The sequence below is a fragment of the Nothobranchius furzeri genome, chromosome 4 (assembly GCF_043380555.1).
Source record: "Nothobranchius furzeri strain GRZ-AD chromosome 4, NfurGRZ-RIMD1, whole genome shotgun sequence".
Taxonomy (NCBI): Eukaryota; Metazoa; Chordata; class Actinopteri; order Cyprinodontiformes; family Nothobranchiidae; genus Nothobranchius; species Nothobranchius furzeri.
This window is the reverse complement of record NC_091744.1, coordinates 12,014,506-12,036,292: the sequence shown is the minus strand read 5'-3', so window position 1 is coordinate 12,036,292 and position 21,787 is coordinate 12,014,506. Positions and strand designations below refer to the sequence as shown.

At 40.5% G+C, this 21,787-nt stretch overlaps 1 protein-coding gene across 2 annotated transcripts in view; it reads left to right on the top strand.

Moving 5' to 3' along the window:
* Positions 1-21,787, top strand: part of fam13a (family with sequence similarity 13 member A) — an 86,630-nt gene that overhangs the window by 22,987 nt on the left and 41,856 nt on the right. For both annotated transcript variants that reach the window (XM_015965436.3, XM_015965428.3), the window contains exons 7-8: positions 5,312-5,541; positions 15,596-15,637. In XM_015965436.3, coding sequence (XP_015820922.1) covers positions 5,312-5,541; positions 15,596-15,637 — 272 coding nt within the window. The remainder of the gene's footprint in view (positions 1-5,311; positions 5,542-15,595; positions 15,638-21,787) is intronic.

Here is a 21,787-nt window from a genome sequence, read left to right as displayed (position 1 = left end):
GGATGACTTCTTTCCTGATAAAGCAGCAAATGCAACAGTGCTTTAAACAACATGCTGATGATACATTTTTTTATGTGCATTTTAAATGACTTTGTTCACATTTAAAGGCCGAACACTCAAATGCACCTGAAACTGTTGGACCTGTGGGCGGTCCAACAGCAAAACCAGATAAAAGAAGGTAGAGGAAATAACACTTAGTTCCATCCAGGTTTCATCCTGTCCTGTGGGAAATCTCTCTCTGCTTCCTTAGCTGCTGTGTTTCCTTGGAGCTGATTAGTCTGAGGTCATTACTCAGACAGCCTCTGCAGCTTGTGGCCTTGCTGCTCGGGTCACATGATGTGATTTGATAAAGAAACACTGAAGGGAAACAACATCACAATTATTTGCAGGAAAACATGGGTTTCAGTACATCGGATGCTTCTGCAGACGAGCATTCTTGCAAATATTTAGTCTCCGATGTGAGCACGGATAAATCAGGGACTTTTCTGGTTTTGGTTCATATTTCAGTAATTTTGAGAAAATGTATGACGTTGGCAATGATTGGCTTCAAACGCTGACCCATTGCGACCTCATCCATCATTTTGACAGATTAAAAGGAGGGTAGATGATCAGCCTCAGCTTTTAGAGGCTCAGACTTTATCTGATGTTGTTTCTAAGGCAGATGTAGACAAACATCTGGTTCCATAAATGAGCTGTAATGCAAGATTAGCAAAACAAAAACACCTGCTGATGAAAGAGTGCTTGTTCCTTATTGTACTTGATGAAAATGTGTGTGTGTGTGTGTGTGTGTGTGTGTGTGTGTGTGTGTGTGTAGGAATTTGGGGTTTTCATGAGCTGTATGCCAAAATCATCAGTATTAGAAACCATAAAAGGCTTGAACTACTTCAAGTTGTGTGTAATGAATCTAATATATATGAAAGTCTAATGTTTATCAGCACATTACAGACAGTAATGAACTTTATCACAGAATGCTAATGTTTTTAGAAGGATCTGTATGTAAGAATTCTACAGCAAAATAATCACAAAACAGTCTAATGTCTCAGTCCTGCTGGAAGGAAGGTTCCACTGGATCAGATTTCAATTTCAGCTGTAGGGTTGTCGGCTTTTCTCCTTTTAAAGGAGCCAAAGAAGGAGGAAGTCTTTGGCCCAATCCCAATACTCGCACTTGCACCCTTCATTTGCGCTTTCCCAGCCAGGGGTGCGAGTGCATCGGGTGTCTCGATACTCAAGTGCGGAAGTTGACCACACCCCCATTGCACCCTTAATCTGCACTTCACCCAAGTCCGATGCGATGCGGACCTCGGGCAAGGGTATTACCCACAAGTCATTGCTGCAGGAGAAAAGGCTCAAGTTACTTTTCTGAAAATATGTATTTTCTAATTAAATTAGTTAATTTTAGGATGATTGGTTGATGCTCTGAATGTTTTAGACAAAGCAGCAATGAAGTAAAACATTTTTTCAAACATGTTGTTTGTTAGAAAGTTGTTAAAAATGTTTTTGAAAAAAGTTTCACAGCGGCCAGCATCACGGCATGCGCTGCAATCGATGACGCAATGCTCCCCGTCTCAATTAGGCAATTATTTGCACACTTGTGTACTACGCATTTGAACCCTACTGCAAACTTTCTCCAAGTGCACGTTGCTGAAGACCGCAGGGCTCAGTGCGAGTATTGGGATTGGGCCTTTGTTAACAATCTGTCCCGTCTCCATACTTCCTGGTTCCAAAGCCAATCATATTTGAGCTTGCAGGGTTGCCAAGACTGAGTTGCTATGCCACTCCTCTGGGGGAATCCCAAGGCATTCCCTGGCCAGCTGAGAGACATAGTCCCTCCAGCATGACCTGGGCCTTCCTTTAGATCTCCTCCCGGTTGTACGTGCTCGGAAAACCTCACCAGAAAAGCGTCCATAGGCATCCTAACCAGATGCCTGAGCCACCACAAGTGTCTCCTCTTGATGTGGAGGAGTAGCAGATCTACTCCAAGCCCATCACAGATGACCGAACTTCTCACTCTATCTCTAAGGGAGAGCCGAGACACCCGGCAGAGAAAACTCATTTCGGCCGCTTGTACCCGTGATCTTGTTCTTTCGGTCACTACCCAAAGCTCGTGACCAGAGATGAGTGTAGGAACGTAGATCGTTCATTCGTTCGATCGATTGTTGTAGGCGCAGCACCAATCTGCCTATCAATCTTGCGCTCTGTCTTTCCTCACTCGTGAACAAGACCCAGAGATACTTAAAACTCCTCCTCTTGGGGCAGGACCTCGTCCCTGACCTGGAGGAAGCATGCTACCTCTTTCCGACTCAAGATCATGGTCTAAAAATCAGTGAATTTATATAAAAGAACCTCATGCTATCAGTCAAGTATGGTGGCAGTAGTGTGATGGTCTGGGGCTGCTGTTAATGCTTCGACATTCCCCTCATAGGGCTTGTAACGGCATGGAGGTTCTCTGATTTGTGCCAAAGGTCACATTTGCCCAGCTGGGTCAAGGTGGGCCAAACAGTACTTTGAATCCACAGATTAACCCAAGGAGCCACGATGTCTGCTCAAGATCACAACACCAGTATCTGCTGTTCCGTCCCAAGAAGGACACTTCAAGCCACGATGATAATAATTAGATACTAATTAATAAACTCATTGTTTTTACTGTTTATTATAATCATTACAACATGATCACTTGGTTCATTATAAAGGTATCTTAATTACATGAAATGGATTATTGTGCTTTGGGTATAATAATGATTAACTATAATGATTATAAAGATGTGTTCCGCAAAGAAGACCTTCACTTTATCCAGCTAACACAGAGTTCAGATAAACAATAACTGCATAACATGTTTTTGACGCATGAGCAAGCTTTCTTCCGGAGAGACTGGGAGGGGTTCTGAGAGAGTTTGGTAAAAACGAACCATCACAGATTTCATGTCCAGTTCTGAACAAGACATCATCCTGAGGAGTCGGGGACGGCCGCCCTGACCCTCTGCCTACTGTTCTGTCACGCCAACAAGAATGGCTAAAGAACAAACGAAACTAACGAACTAACGAAAGACTCTCCCAGAGTCATTGATTTCTGAAGTTAAGTTAAATACGAGAACGTTCATCTGCCAAACGCTTGACCACCGTGTACCCAGCTACCACTCTGGACCAGAGCATCGGACACTCGCGTCTTCCCTGCCAGCCCCGAGTGTCATCTTGGATGAACCCATCCTCCCGATCTCCGGATCCACAAGAGGGTCAGCTGTTTGGGTGAGGTAGAACACGAGGCTGCGTTTGATGCTGTTTCGCTCAAAATAACTCAGTTATCCGCAAAACATCATTTCACCCAGAATGCTTTCAAGCTCTCTGAAAGAAACCTTCTGAGAACGTCATTCACGCATCCAAAAACTCATCATTCTCATTTTTAGCTCCATTCAGTCACAGGTTTGCTTTTAAACTAGTTTAATATCAAAGCTGTTAAAGAATTGTCATTAAAATTGCCATCCATGAATTGTTATTTTTATAATTGTGGTTTCAAATTTTCAGTTTAAAAATTGTTAGTAATACATTTCTTCATTTTCAAACTTGCCTCATTATTGACACGAAACACAGAAAAGGGTTGCATTTCCTTTTATCGAATGAAAAGAATCTTACTGAATCTTCTGTTTAATAAATAAACTTTTGCTATTAATTTAAGTATCTTAAATTAATTTTCACCCCATTACAGGCCATAGGGCCAGACTAGTTTGGATCGCTTTTTCACTTCATCATCATCATTTATAAAGTGCCTTTTGTGCCCTTAATGAATAGTTAAAGTTGTTAATGCACAAACTCACAAACTGTCAGAGCCCTAAACTTCACGTTGTTGGTTCTTCGAACTCAGAAAGACACCACCATCACTGCTGGTGAGCTTGTGACTCATCATGACTTACCCCTCTGTAACTATGGTAACCATATAAAAACAAACTTCTCAAGTTTTTTGAGGGCAAATGTCAAGCTCCCCTCCCTGCTGTTGCACCAAAGTGCTTGTAATACAAGCGCTGTTTAAAATTGAATTTTGTTGTGAAAACAAGAATGTGTGTGGATCAGATTCCACAGACACCTGAGAGAAACTTGTGTGAAAAACCAGATGTATCCGGTGAGTAAATAGGTGAGGTCAGAGATTTCACTCCCATTTTTCACCCAGCTGACGATAATCAGGTTTTATTTAGTCGTTTATTTGGAATTCTTCCTGACAAACCCATGTTTTTGTGTTAAACCCTGATGCAGAAAGCAGGACATATTCTCCTTTTGTGGTGTCACATTTCATCCCCGTCTGCTCTTCTGGTCTGGTTTACCGCCTGCTCATTGATGTTTGAGCTGATCGAGGTGCAAAAGAATGAAACCAGAAACCTGAACGTTGACCACAAGGTGCTTCTCACACAAATGAAAATCGGTAAAAGATTGATGAAGTTTTCAGCTGAATTTTTTATGACAGCATTTTACACCTGTGACGAGTGAGTACTAATGCAGAATAAACAAAATAAGGGTCTAGAAACGGCAGTAGCAGCAGTCTGTTATCTTTTACCGCCCTTTTTAACCATCTCTTTCTCTCCATGATCACTCTAACCTGCGAGCTTTTAACAAGCTGACGTCCAAAGTCATTTGCCCTCGTTTTCCATCTCTGTAGGTTTTGTTCCTAATGGCAAATGTAGCCAAATCAATCCCAAAGCTCCAAGGGGCAAAATCCATCCAAGCTAAAGAAGTTTGTGCAGCTTATTATGTTGAACCCATTAGGTACACAGCCAAATAGATGCTTCACCGATAGAGTTCTTTGTAAGTAAGCCATTAAATGAGCCCTAAATGGAAATGTTCCTCTGATAATTGCTCTATGGACAAGAAAACAAAAGCCTTTCTAATTCAGCTCTAATTACAGATGCAGCCTTTTAACGTAGGATGTTTTAGACTATTATCAATGGTTAAGCTGCTGGTATCAGACCCATTTCAGCCTCTGTTTACCACAGCCGGACACTGATTTGGCTCCGGCGTACATCAGCAGCAGTGGCTGTGCTCTCTCTGTGTAGACGGACGAGGCTCTTTGACTCGCTCTGCAAAGCGACTGGGGGCGAAGATGCAGAAAGAAAACTTTCAGAATTTTGCTGTAATTAGGCTGCGGTTCTTTTCCTACACGAGAGTCGGAGATTCACACAATTTGTACCCACTCGCAGTCAGGACGGTAGGACCAAAGAGCACCCCTCGACTTTGGTCCCTTTTGTGCTAAAATCTGAAACTTCTTTGCCTTTTTGTGTCTGTTTTTTTTTTCTCATATTCACCATGCCTGTCTCTGTCTGTCAAACAGGTTAGGAAGAAGAGGAATGACGGCCTGACTCCAGATGTCTGTCAGCCCAGCCCCTCCGGTGGAATGCCCCATGTTCAGTCCTTCTCCATACCGATAGTGTTGCCCCTGACCTCAGACCTGAAGAGTCCCAGCCCAGAAGTGATGGACACAACACCTCAGCCCCAAAACGATACTGTGCAGCCCACCTCGCCACATGTCAGCCTTTCCTGCAGTGCGGAGGGCCTCAACAGGTCAGTGCATGAGCTGCATGGGAATTACAAACATGAACATTTACTAAATTCACACAAAAAGAATTACTTTCATTCCTTTTTAAGGCTAAACTATGAAAAGGGAGATCATTGCAGTCTTTTCCCACACATACACTGACATTCTGAAATGTTCCGGAGATGCTTTTAAAAGCAAAGTTCTCTGAAAAACCATTTGCTGCTTATTATTTTTGAAATATGATCAGCCACTCTGAGTTTCACATGCAGGCTAATAGTGAAAATAGTCTTCTACCCCTATTTCCTGCATTAGCTACAAATAGAAAATAGATGTGGAAACACTCGTATTAGAAAAGCCAGTCAGATCTGCGTCACACTGAAAAGTAACATTCATGGACTCACCCATCTTGCCTCACAACGACGAAGGCTGTTGTTGGTTTAGCTTTCAGAAAACAACAGAGAATGTGTCTGATAGTAGACGCTAACCATTAGCATTAGCAACTCCACCACATGGCAGAACTCCTCCAGGCTTATGTTATAGGAGGATCTTTGTTGACATCTTTGTGCGCGAGTGGCTGTGTGGCAAAACAAACACAAAATGGCCTGCTATGAATACGTGACATTAACTTTTAAGAGAGTTTGCGGGTGAAATCCCCATAAACACTCAACCGTCGCTTCCTCTCATCTCCTTTGTATTTCACGGTCGTTTACGGAAGAAAATCCAATAAAACTTTTTATCAAGCCTCCGTGGACCGAACAACCAACCAACCACAAGAACGATCCATCTGCTTCACTAAATCCTCCTCCAAACATGCAGAACGACCAAATTATAGGCAAAACACTTTGTTTCTTGCCACAAAGTCCCATTATGCAATTCGAGAAACATAAACATTGACGTCACGTAAGATCCTCCTGTTGTTGCAAAGCAAACAAAGTCAGTGGTAGAGTCACGTTGCTGTTAGCTTATCAGAGGCAAGATGTCCAAAAACCAGGATATAAAACTCCAAACCCTGCTGTGTTCAGCTCCCCTCTGTTCTGGCTCACTTCTACTTCCTGAAACAGGAGACTCACGAGGCATTTATTTACACTAGAGACCACTGCAAATTATTGAAAAACAATTGAACTTGGTCGTTAAGTGAATTTTCTCCCAAGCAAGAGTTTGTGAGTTTTTTCCGCTGACCTGTTATTTATTTTTCCTTTTAACTCCCTCTCCACCATTGTGTACACATTTACCCATGTGGTAATTAGACAAACCACAAAAATGCTCATCAGGAAGTTTAGCTTGTTGTGAAGAAAACTGTGGAATTACGGCTAAATGACCTGCTGTCTGCTCGTTCCTCTGGCTGCGAGAACACATCTCCAGCACTTATCCTGCCGTGAAAAAGACCTAATTATATCTGCACATGGGCCTGAACAAGTCCAGTGTTCATGTGGTTCACCGCTTTTCTTCTGTAGTTTGGTATAGAACAGACTTGTGAGAAAGTACAAAGTAGATTAGATGGTTATTTTAAAGAACGTTACTCCTGTAAATAGATCATTCAGCCTCCGTGCTTCCATGTAAACATAATTAATAATTGCCTGCTGCAGATAGCCTCCTGAACAACCTCTTTTTGGAGAAATAGTTGTGTTCAAAAGGACTGATAAGCTAACAGCTAGTTTGAGTCAAGCCAAGACAAAAGGGCTCGACACACGGGAGGCAACATCGCCTCTCCTCCATTCATTTTCAATGAGACATGCGCGACAAAGCGATAATCGCAGGTCTCCCTCCTACTAAGCGAAACGCGAAAAACGTGCGTGTGAAATTTTGCACTCGTGCACGTGCGACCCAGCGACGCGATCCCAGAAAGTTGAAACATTTTCAACTTTTCATCGCTGTCGCTCGGACGAAGACCAATCAACGGAGGTTTCATTCACTGACCAATGAGTGGACAGGATGCTCCGTACACCTCTGAGCAAACATGGAGGAGAAGTAGATTATTATTATGTTTTATAGTAAAATCAGAAGTAAGATTTCACGTAACTCTAGCAGCACCTTGTGAAACATCATATCTACCGCTTTATTAACTCTGAACCGCTTAAATAACCTTAATTCCCTCCAACCTGACACAGCCAAACAAAACAACGGAAGTTTCGATTTCGCCATGGAACAGAACACGTAGACGGCTTTGCCGCTGGCCGCTGCCGCGGATCGCCTCCCGTGTGTCAGGTAATAAAAGTGACGGCGACAAATTTCGCTGATCGCGGTCGTTTGTCGCTTCCCGTGTGTCGAGCCCATAACAGGTTGCTGTTAAGCAGCTGTAATCTTCAAGGTTTCATTGCGATTTATTCAAATGTTATTTTATAAAAGTTTGTGCTTCCTGTTTTATTTGAAAGCCGTTTAACGAGACTACCACTGACTCCGTTTGATCTCCACAAATAACACAAGCCTTATCTGCCATGGTTTGGAGTTGCTAGTGCTAATGGTTAGCTTCTAGCAGCTGAGACGTTCTCTGCTGTTTCCTGAACGGTAAATCAACAACCGCCTTCCCTGTCATGAGCCCAGATGGGTGAGTCCACAAATGTTAATTTTCAAAGTGACGCAGATCTGAATGGCTTTTCCAACCCGAGCGTTTCCCCGTCTATTTTCTATCTCTGGCTAATGCAGGAAAAAGGAGTAGAAGTGATTTTTAGATTCAGCCAGAGCATTAAACTCAAAGCGACCAGTCATATTACAAAGAGAACAAGTAAAAAAATGTTTCTCAGTGATGGTTCTTTTTAAAGATGGCAGCAGTCTGATGGACTAACCATTACTTCGTCAGTCCTGTCAGTTGTAAACTCTACTTCTCTGGACAGAGGCTATTCAGGAAGCTACCTATAACAGGTGGTGATTATTTATAATCTTTACCCAGATAATTCACTCCAAAATGTTTGATAATTAAGTTAATCTGAAGAAGGAAGTGAGGTCCATCTCTGGAGAGTAGGTTGTGATCGGCCTCTACTCAGTGGGGGGTAAGGGTGGTAAGGGTGTGACCGCAATTAGGGACCTGTAGCGTGAACTTTTTGTCGGTGAGCATTTGGCTAGCAAACAAGCCTATTATAAGATGCAGAAATTTGAACCTAATGGTTTCAAGTGTCCACGGCCCTGGAATAGCAGCTGTGTCTGTTGTTGGGGCTGCTTTCACTGAGGGGGCAATAGCAGCACCACCTTTTACCATACACCTGCACTCTTCAACGTGAAACTGGTTTTATTTACACAAATGTTTAAGGTTTGTATTAACATTATCATAAACATCTAACATCTAAACCAGTGGTTTCCTTTGACGATGCACTAAATGAGTTGGGGATGGGACCAGGCAGTGGGTTGGACACTTTGAGGTCTTGACATGACTCCATAACTTCCATAAAATGAGTTGAGTTGTGTTTTCATCCTGTCCTTGTTTTTGTTATTCATGTAACGTGTCCCACTGTGGGGTCGATGTAGGACCTGAGGTGCAGGCGAAGGCACCAAGAGGCCCAGGACCAGACAGAGCTAAAGCAAAAGTAGAATCTGACAAGTGAATGAAAACAGATCAGAAAACTGTAGCTGAGGAGATCAGGGAAAGGTTTAGTCAGGGAAAAGCCGTCAGAAATGGAAGCAGGACAAAATGATGGTGCTATTTTAGATTAGAATGATAGTTGATGCCGTTTTAGAATCAGAGTTCAGCTGAACCAAAGCTTCCCTCGCCGTGTCAGGACATCGGTAAATCTTCAGTCGAATTCTTGCACATGATGAAACTGTGTGTGTGCCACATCAGATTGGGTGGCTGATCTGTGCAGAGTGAAATGAGACCTCAGGAACGAGCATCATCAGTCTTAGTCAGCAGACCTTAAACAGTGCTGCCAGATTGTAATATAAAATGTAGCAACTTACTTTTAAAACTTTGTTGTCATAGTAGGGTTGTTAAAGTGCAAAAGCATGTTCATGTAATATTTGGGGCTTAAAATAGAGGAAAAAGAGACCTTTTATTTTGACATAAACGCTATAGCAAACACATCTGAGTCAGCGTACACATAAAAACAGGATTCCTTTTCATGATTTTAAATTTTAGTCCAGCTCATTTATGTTCTTTTACTGCATGTCATTCATTTTTCTTCTTTGTAGTGACTCAATTTCTCTTGTTGCATGTGTGAAATTCAATGCTAGCTCAATTAGATTCTTCCCTCGTCTCGAGTGGCTCCGGTGTGTCATGTTTAACACTCTGGATAGCAAATCATCCCAGGGTTTTCCTTCAGTGCTTCCACTTGCCCTCCATTTTTCTTTGACCTCATTAATTAATAGAATCAAAATGAATCTTTCATCATTTTCAGTTGAACACCTTGTGTCTCCTTTAGCAACCGGCAGAAGGCTGTGATTGTAACACCTGCTTCTGCACAGGCCAACATGGCGGTTTCATAGGGTTGAGTTGCACTGATCCACATGAGGGCCGTTTTAGTGTAGAGTTGCTTAAATCCTGCAATGTAACCTTTGGATTTCCAAGAAGTCCTCCTGAATGTAGTGGGAGTCAGGAGCATGTCGGTGAGGTGTGAATGCAGCCTCCTGCATTGTTGAACAAGTCATCAGAACATCAGTCAGCAGCCGACTGAATGAAACCAGTTCACCTATAAATGTTTAAATTAGTGCGTAGGTGGTTAAATCGATTTGTTACCAGTGAGGATTGTGAGTCATTCAGATCAGATTTTTTGCAGGTCAAATGTCATATTTTTAGATGTTAATCAGGTTGTTTCAGTGGATTCTTTGAACTTATTTTTTTTACTTCAGCTTTGTGAAGCTGATCAAAAGTCACTTCACTTAAATCACGCTCTGCCTGATTTAGAAGCACTAAACCAGTTTTAATATAACATTTCTGCTGAGAAAAAAAAGTAATGTATTTTGTAATTTTCTTTTATTATAAGAAATGCAACGGAAATCCTTGTTCTGCTGCAAAAGTTGAGGAGAAATGTTTGCACATCAAACTTTTTGCCACATAAACACTCTAAAGACACAGAAGCTAAAGCAGTTAATAGGGTCAGATGGTACAATTTAATAGATTATTTAATTAAAGATGTGGGACACTCATTTATTCAGGACACTTGCAGTGGTCTCTAGTAGGAATGAATGCCTTGTAAGTCGTTCTCAGGGGAAATAAGCTCAGATGCACCTGTTTCAGGAACTTGCAGAATGCCACATCAGAGTTGAGCTTAACATGGCAGAATTTGGAGTCTTATTTCCTGATATTTGGACATCTCGCCTCTGATTGGATAACAGCAACACGACTCTTCCACTAACTCTGTTTACTCTGCAACATTGATGTTTTCCATAAATAACACAAGCCTGGAGGAGTTTTGCCAAGTGTTGGAGTTGCTAATGCTAATGGTTAGCTTCTACTTGCAGAGATGCTCTTTGCTTTTTCCTGGATGCTAAACCAAAAGCAGCCTTCCCCATTGTGAGCCAAAATGGGTGAGTCCATGAATGTGAAGTGACAGTGTGGGGTAGATCTGTCAGGCTTTTCAAATCCTAGAATTCCACCGTCTATTTTCTATCAGAAACTACTGTAGGAGATAGGTGTAGGAGACTATTTTCATGTTCAGCCTGCATGAAAAACACAGAGTGACCGATTATAATCAGAAATAATCATGAAAAAATCTTGTTTTTTTTTTTTTTTTTGGTGAACCACACCTTTAGGAACAATATCTTTTTTCCAATTTATACATTTTACTCTTGTCAATGAGGATGAAAATACCACCAGATTTTCTAACTCTTAAGGATGCAGACTACAAACTGGAATTAACCGTTTTGTAATTTGTCTTCAAGTCGTGGAAATATTAATTTAAGTAGCTTGTTTGGATTTTGTTGAATATAGTTTTACTTTTTAGTTATTTTACATGAAAACCAGTCTAAATGCACATTTTGCACCTGCTGTGAGTGTTTTATTGTTCTTTGTTTCATTCATTTCTCCACCTACTCTTTGTCTGCACGACTCATTGATAGCCACCAATGAGACAGTGTAGACCTATTCTGCAACGTCTACATGCTGTTGACCATCTATGGTGTGATGCGTGAGCAGAGGGCAGGAACGCCGTAATGATTCCTAAAGTGAACTTCTGATGGAAACAGATTTTTGATAATTATTTGACTATTAGGTACTGTTTTATAAGTTGTGCAAGGCTGCATAAATGAAGCACCTTAGATTAAATACTTTAAGAATCCATCATTCCAAACAGTTTTTTGGAGTCTTGCTAGTTTTCTTTTAACTCGTTTCTGAGGAAGGATCACGCAGAACCAGAAGCTCGTTAGTCTTTTGGTTTCTCATCAGACTCATTTTTACTGATGTTGGAGAGAGAATGGAAAATGTAAAGCCAGGCAGAAAAGGATCTACGAACATATTTTACTATGGAAAATTTGGAATTAGTCCAAGTTCCCCAGCTTGTCGTGAGTTGTTTGCTTTCTTCCCGTAGGGATCAGTTTTGTTGTGAGCATGCCCACAAAGCTTCCTGTTATCCCCTCAGTGGGATAAGCAGGATTTCCACTTGTGCAATTCACAGCAACAGTGACAGCACATATTATTTTAATCAGCTTGCCAGACTGTGTAACACCAGTTAATGACATGAGTGTGTGTGTGTGTGTGTCATGGGGCACAGAGGCTCTGAAACACTGTGACGAAGGGTAATTACAGTCAGCTAAAGCTAAACGGGAGGAAAACACGTACATTTTCTGTGCGTCGAGTAATCTGAGGGAAACTTTTCAGTTTATTGAGCTCCGACCCAATTCGAGTTGACGTGAAACCTAATTCCTTTGTTTTGAACCTGTTGAGGCTCCAGGCCGGGTGAGTAAAGTGGCTCATGCTGCCCTCGTCGTACCTGCCTCTTAATGTAAGTCTCCTGGACGTGCAGCAGGAAGCTAAACACACAGAGGCACCAAAACATCCAGCCACAGCCCTCGATAACAGATCTGTTTTTAGGTTGGAAAACCCAACATGTTGACTGATATTTTGGTGCGACCCTGTTAGCTTGTTGTTGCCACTTTTATGTTTCATCATGAAACACAGACATGTTTTTAAAATAAGCTAATTTCATAATATATTACCTATAATTTCTGTATGTAAGGTTTTAAACTAAAATCCTTTTTCATTATTAATTAAGACATTTTTTTCAGTAATGTAATCAAATGAATTACTTTCTTTCGTTATAATGCCATTTCCGTAACTGATTTTAAAAATGGTTTCTTAGTGATCTTTAACACCCGTGCTGCACATTCAGACCAAACGTGAAAATTGTGTCCTGCACCTGTTTTCTGCGTTAGCTTCTGATACAAAATAGATGGTGAAAAACTAAGATTTGCCCATCTTGGCACGCAATGAGGAAGGCTGTTGTTGTTTTAGCATCCAGGAGAGAGCAGAGCACATCTCGACTAGTAGAAGCTAACTGTTAGCATTAGCAACTCCACAACACAGCAAAACTCCTTCATGCTTATGATGTTTGTTGAGATAAAACATTGCAGTGCAAACATAGTCAATGATTGAGTTGTATTGCTGTTATCAGAGAGCGACATGTCCCATAATCAGGAATACTCCAAATCCTGCTGTCTTCTGCTTCCCCCTTCTCTGGTTCTCTTCTACTTCCTGAAACGGGAGTGCCAGAGATTTTTCCCCACAGAGACATTCATTTATCTCAGGAAGTAAGACTCCAAACCCTGCCGTCTGAAGCTACTTTCTCCACTCCCTGAATTATGTGTGTTGAAACAAGTGCACCAGAGCTTCTTCCCCCAGATGTTCAAGGAATTCATATGAGTGAAGGACCTCTTTAAAGCAGAAATCTGGAGTTTTTGTCAGAGGACACCATCTAGAGGCTGAAGAATGAATTACACCTTAAGCCTCTCTATTTCCGCATTTACAACTGGAAGCAATGCCCCTCATTCGTGAACACACACCTTTAGCCAGCCAACAGAGCTAAAACACATTGTTCTACTATTACTTTTCCTGTATTTGCAGTTTGTTCACATATACAGTTTTATAGACTTGTCCAAAATAAAATGTCGCTAGCTCTGTATCAGTTGAGGTACTTCTGCAAACAAGTGTGCACACTCTGTGATTGACCATCTGTACGTAAGCGGATATCTATTGCTATTGGCTATTGGCTAATGCTCATTCTGTTTTGCAAATATTTCTATTTTTAATAAAACAACAACATTCACAGAGTCTGCTGGGAAAATGGTGTTTACCTATTAAAGAGCAAGTTCACTGAGAAACCATTTTCTTACATGTTATTTTTTGAATATGTTGGAGTCACTCTGAGTTTAACATGCAGGCTGAATGTGAAAATAGTCTTCTACTTCCATTTCCTGCATTAGCCACCGACAGAAAATAGTCATGGTAGCGCTATTAGAAGAGCCAGTGGCTTTAGCACATTATGATGCCAAATTAACATTCATGGATTTGTCCATCTTGGCTCGCAACGGGGAAAGCTGTTGTTGATTTAGCTTCTAGGGGAAAGCAAAGCATGTCTTGCTAATAGAAGCTAACTGTTGGCATAGCAGCTCCTCAACATGGCAGAACTCCTTCAGGCTTGAGTTTTTTGTAGAGATAAAGGATCAGCGTCGCAAAGAAAACAGAGTTAATGGTAGAGTCGCGATACCTTTAGCCAATCAGAGACGAGATGTCTGAATATCAGAGAAAAAAGACTCAAACTCCTCAGCTCAGCGGTGGCTCTCTTTGAGCTCCTGAAACAGGAACGCGAGAGATCTTTTGTTCGTTTATTCTAGAGACCACTGCAACTGTGTTGTAAAAACTAGTGAAGTTGATCTTTAAAGGTTTCTTCTTTAAAGGTTTAACAGGTTTCATCCTGTCAAAAGGGAGTTTTCCTCTCCACTGTCGCTACATGCTTGCTTAATATAAGGAATGCTGTAAAGTTACTGACACTTGTCAGTGACTTGATGCAATTTGCTGTGTTCATTATATAGGAAACTCTTTACTGATTGGCTTAATGAACTGACCTGAATTGGAATGTTTACTATGAGAAGTGCCTTGAGACGACTCTTGTCGTGATTTGACGCTATATAAATAAACTTGAATTGAATTGAATTGAATTAAAGCATTTCAAATATAATTTTTCTATTTGCTGTTTCACGTTTGTAAGAGTGGAGAAACTGTGCTTGAGCAAACAGAACTGGGTGATTATGAAATCTGGGGTCTGGAAGGGCCAGGATTTGAGAATGTTAAGCAACGATTCAACAATTGGCATCAAGTCTGAGTTCCTCTGATTGTTGCGTAAAATCATCATGTGCTACTGGCACAGTACTTTGCAAAACTCCAACCACCCTCCATTTATACATTTATTGCCTTTCGCTGCCAAAGATTGTCTTTAAATAGTTGACAAGTCTCCAGATGGTTTTCAGTAATAAAAGCATGACTCAACACAGGGTGTGAGAGATGTTGCATTCTTGGGTTACACTTGAGGCTACAGGCATGTACAAAAATCAGTTTTTTGGTGTATAATACAATATTTTACAATCAAACAGTTATTTATTTTAGTTATAAGCTAAAGAAATTAAAAATATTATTGTCTTTGAACGACTGATAAGAATAAATTAACTAAATTTACAAAAAACTCAATTATATTTTTCTTTTATTAGTTGTTTTATGACTTGTAGACACAACACTGATTAATCCCTTCAATTTATGAGCCTTTTTCACACTTGAATGATTTTTAGGTCAGAGTTTGGTGTGTCATGTAGGACCATGAAGACGAGCTGGAAAAGTAACAAAAGGATCATAGAAAATCATGCAAGTTCTTTGCAAAAAAAAAAAAAAAAAAAAAAGGAAATATAAAAGTAGATGGAGACTTTCTCACAGACTTGACTCAGCAGCCATTTCTCTGCTGGTTAACTGTAATTACCAGAGACAGGTTTCACAAAGGGAGCCATCTGCAGTGCTGCATGCCCATTATTCTGCAGACAAAAGCTGGCTTCATCTGTCTATTTTTGGCCCAGCATGCAGAGATGAGGACGGGAGCACAGTTTTTAATGTCACTTCTCTATAAAGCTATATTTTTATTAAGTCTGTTTTTTGTTTTGTTTTTAATCTTTCAGTTTCCCAGACGAGGACAGGCCAGTATCTCCGTTCTACATGAGGTAGGCCTCCCGTGCACGTGTCAGAATCTTGCTTTGGGGTTGGATGAGGTAGGGGGTGTGTGTCTGGGGGTGGGGTTACTGCCTCTGTGCATTGTCATCAAAAGCAGTAGAAAGCACGAGTTAGAGTCGACATGTGGAAGCACTGCTTGGTTGTTTTGATGGCGGGGGCATATGGTTCAGATTCACCACTTCATCAAACATCATCCGTGTGAAAATACTGAGGTTGAGAGCGAAAAAGGGTGACTGAATTAAAATAGACAATAGTGTGAGAAAACTTTGGTTGGTGAAAATAACTGCAATCAAATTAGGATTTAATTAAGACACTTTGTCTGTAAATTGCAGTTAGAATCTCAGCAAATGTAGCAATTTGGTGTGCGATTACATCATAAGCCCCACGTGACCCCAGCATAAATAAAACGTGTATCCGAAGTGTCACACTTACCAGTTCAGATTAAAACATTGTTGATTACATTAACTTTGAAACTAATGAGCTTGTTTTTTTACTAATAGACATTGAAACATGTTTCTGCACGTTCCAGTGACTTGTCCTCCATGATATTTATTAAATAATAAGAAGGAACGTTCTGTATTTATGAGTTAAAGCTTTACTGATCCAGTCAAAGAGAACTGTTTACTGATGCATCCTCAGAGCTGATAAGGCTCCAGGGTCATACACGTTAAGCATTTAATTGCTAAAACTTAATGGATGACAGGCAACAGAAGCTCCACTAGATAACTGTTACATAACCACATCACTCAAACCCACAACAACACCTGAAATGAAGTTTATTGCTGCTGTATTTACAGACAAGTTTTGATTTCCTGATTAAAAAGTTGTTGACTCACCATAAATGTATCAGGATCCAGATGTTTAAATCAGTCCAGTTGTTTCTGTTATTATCAGGTCATTCACAGGCAAGAAGTATTGGGGGGAATACTTTGTAAAAGTTACAGAAAACTGAATACCTGCTTTAAAATGTATTTTTTAACATATTATGTTACTTTGCTTAATCCTGGTACTTCCCGTTGAAAACAGTATTTAGGTCTATTAAATGTCACAATAGGCGTTGGTAGTTACCCCCGCAGGAAAACAGAGGGCATATTAATGCTAAACAATATGTACTGACTGTGAAAAAATAAATTAACAAAGAAATTATTTTTGTTACTTATTTTATGAAAAGTGTCAATATTACTGGTTCTGTAATAAAGTGAAACTTTTCTGCAGGAGCCGCTAACCAACTCACAGCACGCTAATTTAGAAAAACTATGTATTAGTTTTTTTGTTTTTTATGTTGTTCTTTCATGACTGACATCCGTAGAGGTCCAATCACAGCACAGATATGGCAACAGCTTGCTTAAAATGGCTTTGGCGTCAACTTGGAATATGTAAACCTGGACTGAAGAGCAAATAGAGGTACTTAATTTTATTTAGAAAAAGGGTATATTTGTGTTTTCTTCGACAAAGTGTAGCAGACCACCTCATTGACCAACATCTGTAGCGGTAAGTACTTCACGACTGAGAGCCGTCAAATGACCATAGATACACATTGCCCAAAATGTATTTATTCATCTTTCAGGTGGAAAGTGGAAAACACACCAAGTATTCCAGTGGTATTACGAAAGTAACCTTATTCTAAATACCATGTTTAAAAATAGTAACTGTAACGGAATAAAGTTACTCCGTCCTTAGTATTCTGAATAAGTTACGTGCCGGTACAAGATCTGCTCGGGTGCAAGATCGGCTCGAGGTCCGTTGACTGCCGGTGACGTCAAAGTAATTGATTGGCTGAACATGAACCTTACGGAAGTTACGTAATCACTTTATGTTTATGTTTATGTATTTAGCAGACGCTTTTGTCCAAAGCGACTTACAAGTGATAATCGGCATTTTGCCCTTGAGGCTAACAACAACAATAACAACAACAACATTGACATCAGTCATGGAGAGGAGGGAACAAGGAGTGGACAGTAGAGAGGGGGGACGGGTGCAGGCAAGGTGCTAGTTCAGAAGATGCTCTCTGAAGAGCAGGGTCTTCAGGAGTTTCTTGAAAATTGAAAAGGAAGCCACAGTTCTGGTAGTGCTTGGAAGGTCATTCCACATTTGTGGAACGATGCATAAGAAAAGTCTGGACTGTCCTGAGCGTGGTGTAGGCACTGCTAGCCGACGATCCTGTGATGACCGGAGCGGCCGGGCCGAGACGTAAGCCTTTGCAAGAGGATTCAGGTAGATGGGAGCCGTACCGTCTCGGACTTTGTATGCTAGTGTTAGCAATTTGAATTTGATGTCGGACTTTGTATGCTAGTGTTAGCAATTTGAATTTGATGCGTGCTGCTAGCGGTAGCCAGTGGAGCTCAATGAACAGAGGGGTGACGTGTGCTCTTTTAGGCTGATTGAAGACCAGACGCGCCGCTGCGTTCTGGACCATTTGAAGAGGTCTCACAGTACAGCCTGGAAGACCAGTTAGAAGGGCATTCTAGTAATCGAGGCGGGAGATGACAGTAGATTGCACCAGGAGCTGGGTGGCATGTTGTGTTAGGTATGGTCTGATCTTTCGTATGTTATACAGCGCAAAGCGGCATGAACAGGCAACAGAGGCAACATGATCTTTAAAGGCTAGGTATTCATCAATCAACCCACCCAGATTTCGAACTGCCTTTGAAGAAGCCAGAGATAGGAAGTCATTCTGGATTGAGATATTGTGCTTTATGGATGGTTTTGCTGGGATGACAAGTAGTTCAGTTTTAGAGAGGTTGAGTTGGAGATGGTGGGATTTCATCCATTTTGACATGTCAGAGAGACAGTTTGATATTCGTGCAGAGACAGTGTGGTCGTCCGGTGGAAATGACAGATAGAGCTGGGTGTCGTCTGCATAGCAGTGGTAGGAGAAGCCATTTGATCGAATGATCTCACCCAGTGAGGTGGTGTACATGGCAAAGAGAAGAGGTCCTAGTACAGAGCCCTGGGGGACTCCTGTGGCAAGATGGTGCACGGTAGAGGACTGTCCAAGCCAAGATACAGTGAATGATCGTCCTGTGAGGTATGATTCAAACCAGGCGTGTGCTTTCTCTGTGATGCCCATGGTAGAGAGTGCGGACAAAAGGAAGCCATGGTTGACAGTGTCAAATGCTGCCGATAAGTCGAGTAGGATAAGCACTGAGGATTTGCCTGTCGCTCTAGCTTCTTTTAAGGATTCAGTCACTGCTAACAGAGCAGTTTCAGTGGAGTGGCCCTTTTTGAACCCAGATTGGTAAGGGTCAAGCAGGGTATCGGTACAAGATCTACTCGGGTGCAAGATCGGCTCGAGGTCCGTCGACTGCCGGTGACATCAAAGTAGTTGATTGGCTGAACATGAACCTTATGGAAGTTACGTAATCACGTTATGTTGTTGTTATCACGTTACGTTGGTCCAGGCAAATTTTTCTGTTGGAAAGATGGACAACTTTTACAAAGAAATCCATCATTACCTCTTTGAAAATACACTTTTAGCATAGAGCTGCATGTATATTAGGGCTGAACGATTAACTGCATGTGCAATTAAATTGCGATGTGACAAAAGGAGATTTTCTAATAGCAAAGGCTGCAATTTGGCAGCGAGTGGTTAGCGCAATGCTAATATACGTGGAAAAACCCATAGGAATGCTAATGCTAATATCACCGAAATGATTACACTTGGAGTCTAATAGAAAGTAAAACTACCATCAATCAAATAAGTACAGACAGGTATTTTAGTAAAGCCAGAAAACTTTTAACTCCAGAGTTTTGGCTAGCAGCTATGAGTGTAACTGAACTACGCATGGACAAGACGTCAAAAACTAAACACAAAATACTTCAATAAACGGGACACACTTCTTTCCTGCAAATACAATTTCACAGGTATTGCTAATACCTATGATTTTTCAAGGGATGTGCTCAAAGAGGAGTTCAACATTATGAATACAATATAGTGTTTTATTTTACAAATACCATTATAAACACAAACTTACGTCTTAAGAAACATTATTTTAATAACGAAACTGCTAAATTCTTTCCAACAGTATAGATGTGTAGTATATTTTGTCCGAGTGGGTTTGCCGTACTTTGACGTCATCGGCAGTCGAAGGACCCCGAACCGATCCTGTACCGACAACAGCATTACATGTATTCTGTTACTCCCCAACACTGCAGGCAAGAATGTGATAAAAATTATTGAGTCCATCAAATGTGTTTTTGTTGTTTTTTATTCACAGCGTTAATCACAAATTAAATTCTAGTTGGTTTGTTTTTAGAATAAAAAACAAATTTTATTCATATCTGAAAATGAAATGTATTATAAACAATAAACACAAATAGATGATAGTTCATATGTTTATTGTATTCATATGTATGTTTGTTATATTAATGCAAATTCAATCTCTGGTCTTGAATGTTTAGGTATTAAATATTTTCATGATATAGCATATTTGCATTCAGTCATTTCTGTCAAACCAGAATCAAGACATAACTTTATAATAATCTAAACAAAGTGTAATTTATTATCTGTATACAATGTTTAATCTAGATTCATATAAATGTTAAAGGAGCTGCCAGTGGCTCAAAAGAGTGGCTTTATGAATCGCAGTGCATTCTGGAAAAGTGGGCCAAGCAAATAAACATAACATTTGCCTTTTTAAAACCCCTTTTTTAAATGTATGTAACTGAATACGCACAGAACACACAACTTTATTTTAATAATTATGGCAGTATAACTCAAAGTGATTCATATATTGAGACTTTACGTCAGCTCTGAAGGAAGTGCTATAGTGAAAGGCATACAAGGTAAAATAAAACAAAGATGCCAAAGTTTTGATGATTGAGCTAGTTATAAAATGTAAAGCTATTTGAGCTTGTAAAGAGTTTAGCATCGCATCATTTGTGTTACACCATCACTGTGAACATTTCATCGTAAAATGTCTACTTAAAACATAATTAAACCTAAACTGTGATTGTGTATAAACCATAAAACATATCATGACGCCTGTTCAGTTATAAACAGTCCAACTCTCTGTGACCACCTTAAATATTAAAAGCTTTGTGCTGTAAAGTCTATCTGAGCTACAGACAGAACTGCTTCCCACGCACATTTCACCAAGATCTCATTGTAGTTCATGAAGAAGCAGTGGTGCTCCACAATGGGTGGTCAGGGGTGGCAAAGACCCCCCTGTAACTTTACTGACCCCCCTCCCCACCATGGAAGACTTCCTCCACTTTGATAAAAGTATAAATTTTCCCACATACCATACATTCATTTTATTTAAGGCATGAGTTTAAAATTAAATAAATAAGTAAATAAATAAATCATAATTTAAACAAATAAATTTTGGAAGAAAAATGATAGAAATAACCACAATTCGTATTTTTCCTGGAATGTTTTAGCCTCTAAGATTTAAAGGCAAATGTGGTGGATGCACATTGTTTTTTAATGACAAAGAATAAATGCACAGCTAAAGGCTAAACCCTCCCAGAGTTGCCACAAGGACCGATTTGATGTGCCACCCTAAAACTCTCACTGGCCCTCCATGAAAATGTCCTGGAAGCACCACTGTGAGGAAGACAATTACTAAAATGTAATAAAATTGTTGTATTTTATAGCTAATTTGAGGGAAAATGTAAGATAAACACAGGATCAGCCACCTCTCTCCCTCACAATCATCTCTGTGCTTTGCTCTGCTTCATGACTTTCCCTGTGCTGAAATCTGTGAGCAGTCCTGCACATGAAACCTGCTGGTGGAGACTCAGCCATGGCCTCACCAATGTGTGCGTACGTGTGTGTGTGTGTGAACTAAAGACTGTGTAGGTTTTGGCTAATATCTGATTGTGGTGTAAAGCTGGATTACCCGGGCGGATGTCTTTGGGTACGCATGGTGGAGATTTAGCTGGTGTAAGCTTTTGCTGTCGAAGCTTTGGACCTGTTTCCTCCACACTTTTTATATCTTAAAGACCAGCTGACTTAAAAAAATAGCAACAACCCAGGTGAAAACCTGGCATTTTTGTCTCACTTGTGTTTGTGCAGTAATCTTGGTCAGACAGTCTGAAGGAAAACTATCGAATCAGGCAGTTTTAAGCTCTCGTTAAACAAAGACTTTCTATTTGTTTTGTTTTTACATCAGTCCAGAAGTAGCACAGACACTGAA